Source organism: Bos taurus, chromosome 7, assembly GCF_002263795.3.
Source record: "Bos taurus isolate L1 Dominette 01449 registration number 42190680 breed Hereford chromosome 7, ARS-UCD2.0, whole genome shotgun sequence".
NCBI classification, from domain to species: Eukaryota; Metazoa; Chordata; class Mammalia; order Artiodactyla; family Bovidae; genus Bos; species Bos taurus.
Window position 1 is genome coordinate 15,007,686 of NC_037334.1, and position 12,736 is coordinate 15,020,421.

At 54.2% G+C, this 12,736-nt stretch overlaps 1 protein-coding gene and 1 long non-coding RNA gene across 3 annotated transcripts; one reads left to right on the forward strand and one right to left on the reverse strand.

Annotated features, from left to right (window-relative positions):
* Nucleotides 1–1,682: 1,682 nt before the first annotated feature.
* On the reverse strand, nucleotides 1,683–10,593 carry KEAP1 (kelch like ECH associated protein 1). 2 transcript variants are annotated; one of them, XM_005208764.4, is made up of 6 exons: nucleotides 10,304–10,593; nucleotides 7,534–8,219; nucleotides 4,740–5,425; nucleotides 2,985–3,190; nucleotides 2,576–2,752; nucleotides 1,683–2,444 (listed from the first exon to the last, which is right to left on the reverse strand). In XM_005208764.4, exons 2-6 carry the CDS (start codon nucleotides 8,170–8,172, stop codon nucleotides 2,278–2,280), a joined length of 1,875 nt encoding a protein of 624 aa, XP_005208821.1. In that variant the 5' UTR covers nucleotides 8,173–8,219; nucleotides 10,304–10,593; the 3' UTR covers nucleotides 1,683–2,277.
* On the forward strand, nucleotides 9,990–11,390 carry LOC132345696 (uncharacterized). The gene is made up of 2 exons (XR_009495166.1): nucleotides 9,990–10,293; nucleotides 10,650–11,390. It is a non-coding gene; the product is annotated as an uncharacterized lncRNA (long non-coding RNA).
* The last annotated feature ends 1,346 nt before the right edge of the window (nucleotides 11,391–12,736 follow it).

The following is a 12,736-nucleotide window of genomic DNA, read 5'->3' on the forward strand; positions in this document are numbered from 1 at the left end:
CTGTGTCCCCTGCAGTGGAAGTGCAGAGTGAGTCTTAACCACTGGACCTCCAGGGAAGGGCTGCCATGGGACTTCTGTAACATCCCCTTGGACAAACACAGGTGGAGCAAGTTGTGGCTGAGAGGGACTGCTTTGGGGTACCACACAGGTCAAGTCTGCACCCCACCACTTGGGCAGGTCACTTCTCTGAACCTCTTCTTCTCATCTGTAGAGTTCGAGGACTTCCCTGGTGGTCCAGTGTCTAAGACTCCATGCTCCTAATGCGGGGGACCCCAGGTTGGATCCCTGGTCAGGGATCTAAATCTCACATGCCACAATTAAGAGTTCACATGCACAACTAAAACATCCCACATGCCTCAACAAAGATCAAAGATTTTCCACAACCAAGATCCGACATGGCGAAATGCATAAAGGTTTTCAAAAAACAACTCAGGCTTGCCCTTCTTAGCTCATAGCACCATTGAGGATCAAATAACGTGTAGAAATACATTGCAAATGCTAAGACTATCTAGATATGTTTCCAATTTCTAGTTTTCCCCATCCACTCAATGCAACCAACATTTTTTTTTTTTGGCCTCACCACATGGCTTGCAGACTCTTAGTTCCTGGACCAGGGATGGAGGCTGGGCCCCAGCAGTGAAAGCCCTGAGTCCTTAACCACTGGACTGCCAGGGAATTCCCAGATTTATTTTCTTGTTCCATAAAAATCTTAGGACAAGGACCAGAGAAGTGGGCAACTAGAGACAGCAACTAAGACCGCCTTTGGGTGGCCTGAGTGAAGCCACAGAGATGGGAGGTAGGGTGTTTTTGCTGGCAGGGAAAGAATCAAATGTTCCCTCGCTAAGCTGTTTGGAAGAATCTGTGAAATCCCCAACAGTTGAGACCATTCTTTTCTCCACTCCCCCAGCACGAATAGAGTTGACAGGCAGAAGAAAAGATCCAGGCCACATAATCCCGTCACACAGGCTGTTCAGAAGGAGCCAAGCTATTGAGCCCTTTGCCTAAGAAAACTCCTAAGAACCCCTTTGTCTTTTGAATACCCAGGCACCTAAATAAAACAAAAGCCTTGGTCGGTGTTACTGAAGTGCATAAATATGACCTGATGGACTTTCAATGAATTGGAAGGCATGTTGGGGATAGTTATTGTTATTGTTTGGACACTCAATTGTGACTCCACGGACTGTAGCCTGCCAGGCTTCTCTGTCCATGGAATTTTCCAGGCAAGAATACTGCAGTGGGTTGCCATTTCCTTCTCCAGGGGATCCTCCCGACCCAGGGATAGAACCCAAGTCTCCTGCATGGCAGGCAGCTTCTTTACCACAGAGCCATCCGAGAAGCCTATATTGGGGATCTTCTGCCTTAATATAAACTGTGAAAATATAATAATATAATATATACTGTGAAAATATAAACTGCGCCTGTGTGCAATTAATCTCGGGGAGCCCTAGGAGAGGTGTCAAGGAGTTGGGTCATTATCTCCAAAGCAGTTGAAAGTGATAGACAAAGCTGAGCCCTGTGTGGCTTGCTCATGGAGAGAAAGATGCCCTACATATCAAAATTCAGCGGGGCCGAGATAACAAACTGGTTTCAAATCTAAGCCTTAAATCAAAAGACTTGAGTGCATGTCAGGAGAAGCGTCCATTCTGTCCCCACAGGTTTGAGATCTCTGGCTGAGAGCCCAGTTGGAAGACACTAGTTAGTTTGTTCTTTATTTTCATCTGAAAGTTACAGGGCTATTTATCAACAAAATGACTGTCCGGGCAGCAAAATCCAGTGGTTTCTATGTACAGGCCCATTCCTGGGGTCCACACCTCTGGAGGGGCCTCCTCCCCCAAGGCCTCAGTGGGCTTCTTCCCAGGCCTTTAGGAAATAAGCACAAAGACGCAGGGGATGAAAACCAGCCTGTCCCCGGCACCTGCTTTCATCCCACAGGGAGGTGGCGGCTACCTGTGGGGGAGCCAGGCCTAGTCTTGGGGTAGCGGGTGTGGGGGGCCTCTCTCTGGGGAGCCCATCCTTCCCGTGCCCACCTCCTGGGCAGGCTCTCGTTGGACATTCCTGGGACTGCTCTGGCAGGCTCACGAGTTCCCACTCTAGCCTTCTTTTCTTTCACGTCGTGATTGGAACACCGTGGTGTCCCAGCCTCCCATTCTGGAGGCCACGAATTGCGCTGTGGAGCCTCTTCATTTGTCCCTGTTTTTTTTTTTTTTTTTTGTACAGAAACGACAATACTCTGGATCGGACCTTTTTTTTTTCCCCCGCTCAGGAAACAGAAGCGGCTCAACAGGTACAGTTCTGCTGGTCAATCTGCTTCCGGCAGGGTTCCATGGTGACAGCCACGCCCACCCCACTCCGGCCAGAGGTCATTCGGGTCACCTCGCTCCAGGTGTCCGTGTCTGGGTCATAACACTCCACGCTGTCCAAGAATGTGTGACCGTCGTAGCCCCCTGCAGGGAGGGCAGGAGGGATGGTCGGTCACTACTCCAAGGGGGTGGGGGTTGGGGGGGTAGGAAGGAAGGAAGCATGTGAAACCCTCCTACTGAAAGGGGCTAGGTGGGCTTCTCCGCCCAGGCCTCACCAAGAACGTAGATCCTTCCCTGGTGAACGGTAATTCCCAGGGCGCTCCGCCGATGCTTCATGGGGGCTACGAACGTCCACGTTTCTGTCTCCACGTCGTAGCGCTCTACGCTGTTGAGCTGGTCCTGACCATCGTAGCCCCCCGCGGCATAGATACAGTTGTGCAGGACGCAGACTCCTAAACCGGACGACACAGAGAGGGTGACTCCAGGGCCTGGCCTTGGGGGACCCAGCCATCACCTTCTTGGGGGGACACCCTCCCCTCTCCCGTCACCCGTCTTCCTTCCTCCCCTCTCCTGAGGGGCCCTGTAGAGACGAAGCCAAGAGAAAGGAGCATGAGCTCTATAAGCATCACTCCCAGGGTGGGGAGGGTGCTCCTCCTTGCTCCCCTCCCCGCAGCCCCCTCCCACCTGCTCCGCTTCGGATGGTGTTCATGGGTGTGATCATCCGCCACTCGTTTCTCTCTGGGTAGTAACACTCGGCTGAGTTGAGGCGGTTTGTCCCGTCGAAGCCCCCGACCGCGTAGAGCAGACGGTTGAGGACAGCCACTCCCACCCCGATCCTTCGTGTCAGCATCGGGGCCACCAAGTGCCACTCGTCCCCCTCCGGCTCATACCTGCCACAACAGAGTAGCAATGACAACAGCAGCCCCAGCCGGCCTGAGACACTGACCCCCACTGATATTCCACTGTGGTTTTTTTTTCTTTTTAATTAAAAAAATAATTTTATTTGGCTATGCTGGGCCTTCCTGGCTGCACAGGCTTTTCTCTAGTTGTGGTGTGCAGGCTTCTCACTGCAGCGGCTTCTCTAGTTGTGGAGCATGGGCTCTAGAGCAGGTGGGCTTCAGTAGTTTCTGCTCCAGGGCTCCTACAGCACTGGCTGAATAGTTATGACGCACTGGCTTATAGTTGCTCTGAGGTATGTGGGATCTTCCTAGACTAGGGATAGAACCCATGTCTCCTGCATTGGCAGGTGGATTCTTTACCACTGCAACACCTGGGAAGCCCCTTACTTGAACTCTTCAATTCTCACAAGGATTCCCTACAATGCAAGTTATCAGTAGGTCCGTTTTCTAGACAAGGAAACTGAGGGTCATGGTCCCCATCTGCTCAAGGTCGCCTGCACCTCTGCTGGACTCAAATGGCTCCATTAGACCACTGCCTAAGCTAAGTGTTGAATGCAGGAGACATAGGAGACACCAGTTCAGTTCCTGGCTCAGGAAGATCCTCTGGAGGAGGAAATGGCAACCCACTCCAGTATTCTTGCCCAGGAAGATCCCCTGGAGGAGGAAATGGCAACCCAATCCAGTATTCTTGCCCAGGAAATCCCATGGACAGAGGAGCCTGGTGGGCTATATAGTCCATGGGGTCACAGAGTCAGACATACTGAGTGAGCACGCACGCACGCAAACACAGGGTCACCATGCACAGCTGTACTGTACACAGACTGTGTACTGCACAGGGCACCACGTCTAAGGGGGCACCTTCCACGTTAACAGACCTCATTTGTGTGTTTCTTACAACCATTTGTGGATAGATGGCAGATAAATTAGCATATTAACATTCCGACAGTTTCAAACTGATGGAACTTTTTCCAAATCTGCTAATAGTCGTTGTATGGGTATGTGATGGCCCTGTAAACAGTTCCCAGGCCAAGACACATCATCCAGGGTCATGACCATACATCCCCCAGGAGTTTAGCTTCACCTTGAGGCTTCCACTCCCTGAAGGCAAGGCACAGAGAAAAGCACTCAACAATTGAGGGAAGACGTCCATGGAGGTGCAGTGGATAAGAATCCACCTACCAAGGCAGGGGACATGGGTTCGAGCCCTGTGTCTTCAATCAGGAAGATTCATGTGCCGTGGAGCAACTAAGCCTGTGCCACAACTGCTGAGCCCGCGTGCTGCAACTACCGAAGCTGGTGGGCTTAGAGCTTGTGCTCCACGAGAGAAGCCACTGCAATAAGAAGCCTGTGCACCACAACGAAAAGTAGCCCTGGCTCGCAGCAACTGGAGAAAGCCTGCGTGCAGCAACGAAGACCCAGCACAGACAACAATAAATAAACAAATATCTTAAAAGAAAGACAGGAGGAACCCTCAGATCCCAATGGTGGGGGACGTGTTAGCAGCAGAAGCCCCAGATCCCACGCCTCCTGCACCACTCACCTCTCCACACTGTTGTGGTGGATACAGCCATGGGAGCCGCCAACGGCATAGATATGCCCGTCGATGACGCCCACCCCAATTCGGTTGCGGGGTACGCTCATGGAGGCGCAGGGCGACCACTGGTTGGTCATGGGGTTGTAGCAGTCCAGGGCGCTGGAGTCGGTGTTACCATCAGGCGAGTTGTTGCGGCCGCCCACGGCGTACAGCAGCCCACCCACCACACAGCCCGCCAGGCCGCTCCGGGGCACCTGCAGGTCCGCCAGCCGGAGCCAGGTGCCATCGCTGGGGTTGTAAGCCTCCAGGTAGCTGAGCGACTGGCGGAAGTAGCCACCGGCCGTGTAGATAAGGCGGCCCACCTTGGGCGCCCGGCAGGGCATCACCTGCGTGGGCTTGTGCAGGGTGAGCTCCTGGAAGATCTTCACCAGGTAGTCCTTGCAGCGGGAGTCCGACTGCAGGATCTCACACTTTTGCAGCTGCATCTGCAGGAAGTGGGGCGTGAGCGAGTGGCAGCGCACAGCCCGCAGCAGCGCCTGCACGTAGAAGCGCCGCTGCTCGCAGTCATACTTGACCCAGTTGATGCAGGCGTGGAAGACCTCGGACTCGCAACGCACGTTCAGGTCATCCCGGCTGATGAGGGTCGCCAGCTGGCAGTGGGACAGGTTGAAGAACTCCTCTTGCTTGGCCACCTGCAGAGGGCGACAGTGTCATGGGCTGACTTACAGGTCTCTCTCCACTCCCACCTCCCAGCCCCTCGCCAAGCCCCTGCTAGGACCTTGGACAAGACACTCAATCTGCCTCTGCTAATCTCAGCTTCCTCAGGTGTGAAATAGGCATTCGAGGGACTTCCCTGGTGGTCCAGTGATTAAGAATCTACCTGCCAATGCAGGGGACACAGGTTTGATCCCTAGACTGGGAAGATACCACATGCCTTGGGGCAACTAAGCCCATGTGCCATAATCTTGAGCTCTCGCTCTAGAGCCAGTGCTCCACAACAAGAGAAGCCACTGCACTGAGGAGCCTGCACAGCGCAGTCAGAGAGGCCCTGCCCACTGCAACTAAGGAAAGCCTGGGAACAGCAACGAAGCCCCAGCACAGCCATAAATAAACAAAAATTTAAGGAAGAAAAGAACAGGCACTTGAATAGTAGTAAACGCTCAGTGTGTGAGAATTCAATGAGTTAACACTACATGCCAGGCATATAGCAGGTAAGTACATAAATGGGAAAAAGAAACGTCACCTCTTAGATTTTGTATCATTTTGTATCTTAAGTGTAAGAATGTTACCCTTTTCTTTTTTTAATGAAATTATTTTTTCAAAAGAGCAGACTGACTTCAAATAGCAACAGAATATGTTAGAAAGAAAAAAAAATTCAGGCTTGAAGAAAGCAGCCTGAGTTGCAGTGTTGGCCCACTACCTTCTAATTGTACCACCTTGGGCAAAAACCTAACACACTCCGTGCCTTGGTTTTCTTCCTCTATAAAAGGGGGATTATGCTATGCTATGCTAAGTCACTTCAGTCGTGTCTGACTCTGTGTGACCCCATAGACGGCAGCCCACCAGGCTCCCCCGTCCCTGGGATTCTCCAGGCAAGAGCACTGGAGTGGGTTGCCATTTCCTTCTCCAATGCATGAAAGTGAAAAGTGAAAGTGAAGTCGCTCAGTCGTGTCCGACTTCCAGCGACCCCATGGACTGCAGCCTACCAGGCTCCTCCGTCCATGGGATTTTCCAGGCAAGAGTACTGGAGTGGGGTGCCATTGCCTTCTCCAAAAAGGGGGGGATTATATTAGTTGCTAATTCATAGCAGGGTTATTGCTAAGGTAAATATTTCTTGTCTGGCACTGGTCTATATAAATAATTTCAGTCACCCCACATCAGGGGGATCCAAACTTCCTGTTACTCCAAGCCGAGGCAACCCCCTGACACCAGTGTTGTGCAGGTCAGTGGGACAACCCTGCTCTTGGGCCACCATCCTGGAAGCCGTAAGTTCTAAGACTAACGTCAGAGCTTCTTGGGGCATTTGGTCAACCCCCAAGATGGTAGAGAATGAGAGGCATGGAGACCAAGACTAGTGTCCACCTAGCTGGCCCCAGCCACAGGAGGATGATTTTAAAAATTTCCAGGAAGGGGGAGTTCCTTGGTGGTCCAGTGGTTGGGACTCAGCGCTTTCACTGCCAGGGCCAGGGTTCAATCCCTGGTCGGGGAACTAAGATCCTGCAAGCTATGTGGTGTGGCAAAAAAAAATTCCAGGAAGGCACTCCAAAGCATACGTCCTAGGATAGCTGGGAAGACTCAGAGATTTAAAGGCTGGAAATCACTTAGAACAGAGGCTGGCCCACACCAAGTATTCAACAAGCACTCATTTTCTCTACTCACAACTTCCTCCACTTAAAAATGAAAATGAAACAAAGATTAGTGTGAGCACAATACTCTGTGGACTAAAGAAAACACTGGCAGTTGACAGCATGTCACGGGTGTTCAATAAATACTTACTGACTGCCTGGAACGTCAGGCCCTGCTCAGGGCAGCCTATGGTGGAACTGCTGTCATAGTCACTGCCCTCTGTCCCCACCTTTGACCCAAGGGAGCCCAAAGACCCATGAAGGTCTCAGTTTCTTCAGCTGTTTCCCAGATTTGTCACAGATATGTAGACTGGGAGCTCAACCCTATTTTTCTCCATCTCCTTGCCTTGACCCTTCACCTCTCTAGGGGAGACGGTGATGACCCACCTGTCTGTTTCCCGGTCCTCCCAAGGCTGCTCTGAAGCCCTGGTGCCATGTCCCCACCCCTCACTCACCTCCCCAAAGTGCATGTAGATGTATTCCCGGGCACGCTGGTGCAGCTCCGTACAGCCAATCTGCTCGGCAAAGTTGGCGATGCCAATGGCGTTGCTGGGATCCAGCTGCTGCACCAGGAAGTCGCTGCAGGCGCGGACCACGCTGTCGATCTGGTACATGACAGCACCGTTCATGACATGGAGCACACACTTCTCCCCCATGGAAATGGACGCGGTGTAGGCAAACTCAATGAGCCGCTCCATGACCTTTGGGTGGATGCCCTCAATGGACACCACCTCCATGCCCTGCTCCCGCAGACCGTTGGTGAACATGGCCTTGAAGACGGGGCTGGACGAGGCCAGCACCACCTTGTGGGCCATGAACTGGGCGGCAGGTGCGTCCTGGTACTTGACCTGCAGCGTCACGTCGCATAGCTGCTGGCTGAGCCGCAGTTCGTTCATGATGCCAAAGGCCTGCTTCGTGTGGTCCTCCAGGGTGTAGCTGAAGGTGCGGTTGCCATGCTGGGAGGGCGTCACCTCGGCCTTGCACTCGGTGGAGGCGTACATCGCCGTGTCCCCTGCCCCCTCAGGGCGCTGTGATCTCAGGGGCAGGAATTGGGTATGGGCCCCGGCCCCGCTAGGCCTGGGTTCCGGCTGCATGGGGTTCCAGGTGACAAGGGACAACACCACCACTGGCACTCAGGGGCCTGGAGGGGGAGAGCACAGGGCTGGGCACGGGGCTGGGGGCTAGGCCTTCTTTTCTAAGATAAAGTGACTCCGAGACCAGTTTTCCTTCCAAGCCCGGGGAAAGCAGTGTTCATTTGCGCTCCCTAACTGACCCATGGCCCCACCAGTCCAAGGGCCCACCTTAAATGGTAGGTCACATGGTGCCCCTCCCCTGCTCAGAATCCCATCATTCTCTGTGGCATGAAGAATAAAACCAAACTCTTCAATGGCCTGCAAAGCCCTTCATAGTCAGCTCCCGTCCACCTGTTCCCTTTGCCCATTCTGTTCCAGCTCTCCGGGGCCCACCCCTTCTCACAGCATGTCCAACTCATTCCTTCATTCACCCCATCAACATTTCTCGGGCATGTCCAGGCACTGTTCTAGGCATCAGAGACACAGCAAGGAGCCAGACAGACATGCAATGAGCCCCCCTGGAGCCAACACCGGGGAAAAAAGGACTATAAGTGAAATAAGCAAGATTTGGGGTCATGAAGAAAATGACAACAGCATTGTGACAGTGTGCCGTGCAGGTGTTTATTTAAAATCAGGTAGTCCAGGCCTGTCTTGGAGCTGGGACTAGAAGGATGAACTTATGAAGGGGGCAGGTAGGGGGGTGGGTGGGTGGTTGTTAGCTTTCCAGGCAGAGGGAACAGTGAGTGCGAAGACTCAGAGGCAGAATGAGAGCTGACCTGGAGAATCAGGGAAGAGTGTGATGAGAGGGAAAGACTAGTGAAGGGAGGGTGTCTGTGAACCCTGTGGAGTCTGGAGGGTCAGGGCGTGAGCTGGGTTTGAAAAAGTCAAGCAAAGAGAAGGCAGGGGATCTACAAGAGGTTCTTCTTATTGTTCCCTGGGCTCCACTCAGAGTCACGTCCTCTCTGTTTTATTTCCATCACACCACTTGTCAGGAATGGAAATTAGCTCCTTTGCTTGCTTGCTGATGGATGAAGGGTCTCTCTGGCTCTGAGCCCCAGGATTCAGAGGGCAGGTAGCCCTGTGTAGGTCAGGGTCCTGCCCACCCTCTCCTGTGCCTCCCCTGCAGTCCGCCTGGAGCCTGGCACTATGCAGGGGTCAGTAAGCTGCGGCTGGCTGACTGCCCACTCCACTGTGCCTGCCAGAGCACCCTCCTCTTCCACCGTGCCCTGGACACTGCTTGGCCGCCTCTCCCCAGCCGAGGCCCGGGCCTGCCTCTTGGTCTTTAGCCAAACGGTCAACGGTGCCCCCTGGGCACCGGACACTTCTCCCCCACCCCCCCGCCAAGAAGCGGTAAGTGGAGGGGGGGGCGGGGGGCACTGCGCATGTCCCGCCGGCACAGCCAAGGCCTAGAGAAGGGAGGAAGTGACCCCGCCGCGGCCTTTCCATCGTAAGCCCCGGGGCGCAGACCAAGGTCCCCCCCCGCCACAAACGCCCCGGGATCCCCGGGCTTCCGTCCGAGCGACGCTTCCTGGGCCTCTCGCTCCAGGAATCACCCGCCGGTCGCGCCGTCCAACAAAAGGTCCGGACTCGAGCCGCGCCCTCCTGGCCCTCCGCAGAGCCGCGGGAAACCCCGAGGCGACCGGGCCCCGCATCGCCCAGTGCTCCGGCCCCCGGACATGGTCGCAGAGCACTCTAGACCCTCGGTGCCCTCAGCCCGGGCGCGGGCCACTTCACTCACCCCGCCATGGCCGCGCTCGGGCTCCGCCTCCGTCGCCCAGGCCCGGGCGCCTCCATCGCAGCTCGCAGGGGGGAGGCGCGGAACGCGCGCAGGTCACCATGACTAAGCAGAGCCGGGAGCCGGCCGTGTCAGAATAAAAGTCCCCGCGGCCCCGGGCCTCGGGCGGCGGAGACGGCAGCGGGCCGCTCCCCCCCACCCCCGCTTCCCCGCCCACGCTCGCTGTTGCCCAGTTGCGCAGCCCCAGAGCGGCGTCCGCAGTGCCGGTAATCGCGGCAGGGCCAAGCAACCATCCCTGGGCGCACCCAGCCCGCGTGGTCGGAGCCGCCTAGAATCAAAGCCCCGGGTTCGAGGCTCAGCGCTTCCCTGCACCCGGGATCACCGGATACCCCTCCCCGCCGCCGCTTGTGCGTTCACCTGCGTAGCCTCCGATACTCTCACCGCGGGGTGGGGATGCCAGGGGGCGCGGCGGTGGCTCCTGGCACGTTGGTGCCACCCGCGCACCGAGCTTCCGGGAAGCCCGAGGGGCCGTGGCCTGCCTCGGGGGCGGCTCCCGCCTGACTTTCGCTATTGAAGACCCGCGAGCGCTTCCACTGTCCGGGGCGGCGGGGGAGGGGGTTGTGGCTGGGCTCCGGGTCGGCGGGGCCTACGGGGTCGCGGCCGTCGAGTGGGGGGTTAGCCTCGGGACGCCCGAGAAGGAGGCGGGGAGAGGGCGGAGAGGGCGCGGCGGGGAAGGAGTCGTGATTCCCCGCCCTTCCCTCAGGTGCCCGGCGCCGATGGGCGAGGAATAGGGCGGCGGGCAAGGGCGCCACGGCTAAGCCCACCAGGCCCGTCCCCCCACCCCTTCGCAGTCCCTTCCATCAGCCGTGTTTCGTCGTCTCAGCGCGAGTCTGCTTCCCACGACCTGCTCTTCTTTTAACTCCGCACAGTGCAGGCCTCACGTTCAGGTGGCCGAAGGATCCCGGCAGAGCTGCCTACCTACCTACTGGGGTTTTCATTGTTTTTACTTTTTATCTCCAATCTGGAGGCGCGAGGAGCTCGCAGTTGGGAATTCGAACTCCGGCTCTGCCACTCTCTAGCTCTGCGCAGCTGGACCCATAATTTAACCGCTCCATGCTTCAATTTCCTTCCTCGTAAAATGTTAATAGGGCTTCTGTGGTGGCTCAACGGTAAAGAATCCTTCTGCAATACAGGGGACACAGGATCGATCCTTGGGTCGAAGAGATGCCCTGGAGAAGGAAATCGCAACCCACTCTAGTATCATTGCCGGGGAAATTTCATGGACTGAGGAGCCTAGTGGGCTATACAGTCCCTGGGGTCTTAAAGAGTTGGACACCACGTAGCAATAGATGTTAATAATACAGGCACCTACCTGGTAGATTATTGGGAGAACTAATTGAGAATGCTAGCGCTCAATAAATATGAATGATTGTTATTTTCCATGGAAAGTGATACTGATTTTCCATTTATGCTCTTTGTTATATAAAGTTAACTTTTAAATGTATGTGGGGTTTTTTTCTTTTAAGAGTCCATCTGTATGAAACGCTAGACTGAACAGATACTGGTCTAATAAAGGATTCCGCCTGCCCCTGGGGTGAATTTGGAAGATTCTGCCTCCCTGCTCTGGGTTTGGGATTAATCCCACGCAGGAGAAGGCTGGGGTGGGGTTCCTTGCTTCTCCTCCCTTGCCGGTGGCGGTGGTGAAGCTGTGGTTTGAGTGCCTCCAGAGGTGGCGCCATAGCATAATCGCCAAATACTGTATGGGGAGTGGCTGAGGCTGTGAGTAAACCCACACCCTTCTCCACATGCCAAAGGAAACCTCTGGTATATCTCAAAATTAACATCTACAAGCCCTGAGACCCAGCAGTGACATGTGCAGTAATTTATCCAAGGTACCCTTGCACACGTTTAGGAGGGTGTATGTACACAGATGTTTATTGCAATACTGTGTTTAAATGCCAAGTGTTGGATTTAACATGTGTGCATCCCTAGGGCCCTGGTGTAATCTATGCTGTGAAATACTATGCAGCCAGTAAAAAGAAGCCATTAGCTGTGTAAATGTTTTACCTCAATATTTTTAAATGTGAAAAAAAAAAAGCTCTGTAAAGCAATTATTCAATTAAAAAATAGTGACATAAAAAGTGTTATGGTCTGTGCCCCCTCCCCACCATCATATATTGAAGCCCTAACATAACAAGATGATGGTATTTGGGCTTCCAAGGTGGCACAGTGGTAAAGAATCTGCCACCCAATGCAGGAGACTAGGGTTTGATCCCTGGGTCAGGAAAATCTCCTGAAGGAAGAAATGGCAACCCATTCCAGTATTCTTCCTGGGAAAATCCCATGGACAGAGGAGCCTGGCAGGCTATAGTCCATGGGGTCCCAGAGTCAGACACAACTGAGTGACTGAGCCCACATATAAAAATAAGTGATGTTATTTGGAGATGGGGGCTTGGGGAGGTAGATTTAGATGAGGTCATGAGGGTGGGACCCTCATGATGGTATTAGTGCCTTTATCAGAAGAAACACCAGAGAACTTAGATCTCTTTCTCCACCATGTGAGGACACAGCCACAAGGCAGCTGTCTATAAGCTAGGAAGAGAGTTCTCACCAGAAGCTTACCATGCTGACACCTTGATCTTGGACTTCCAGCCCTATGAGAAATAAACTTTGGTTGTTTAAGGCACCCGCTGCTGTGGCTGCTAAGTCGCTTCAGTCGTGTCCGACTCTGTGCGACCCCATAGATGGCAGCCCACCAGGCTCCCCCGTCCCTGGGATTCTCCAGGCAAGAACACTGGAGTGAGTTGCCATTTCCTTCTCCAATGCATGAAAGTGAAAAGTGAAAGTGAA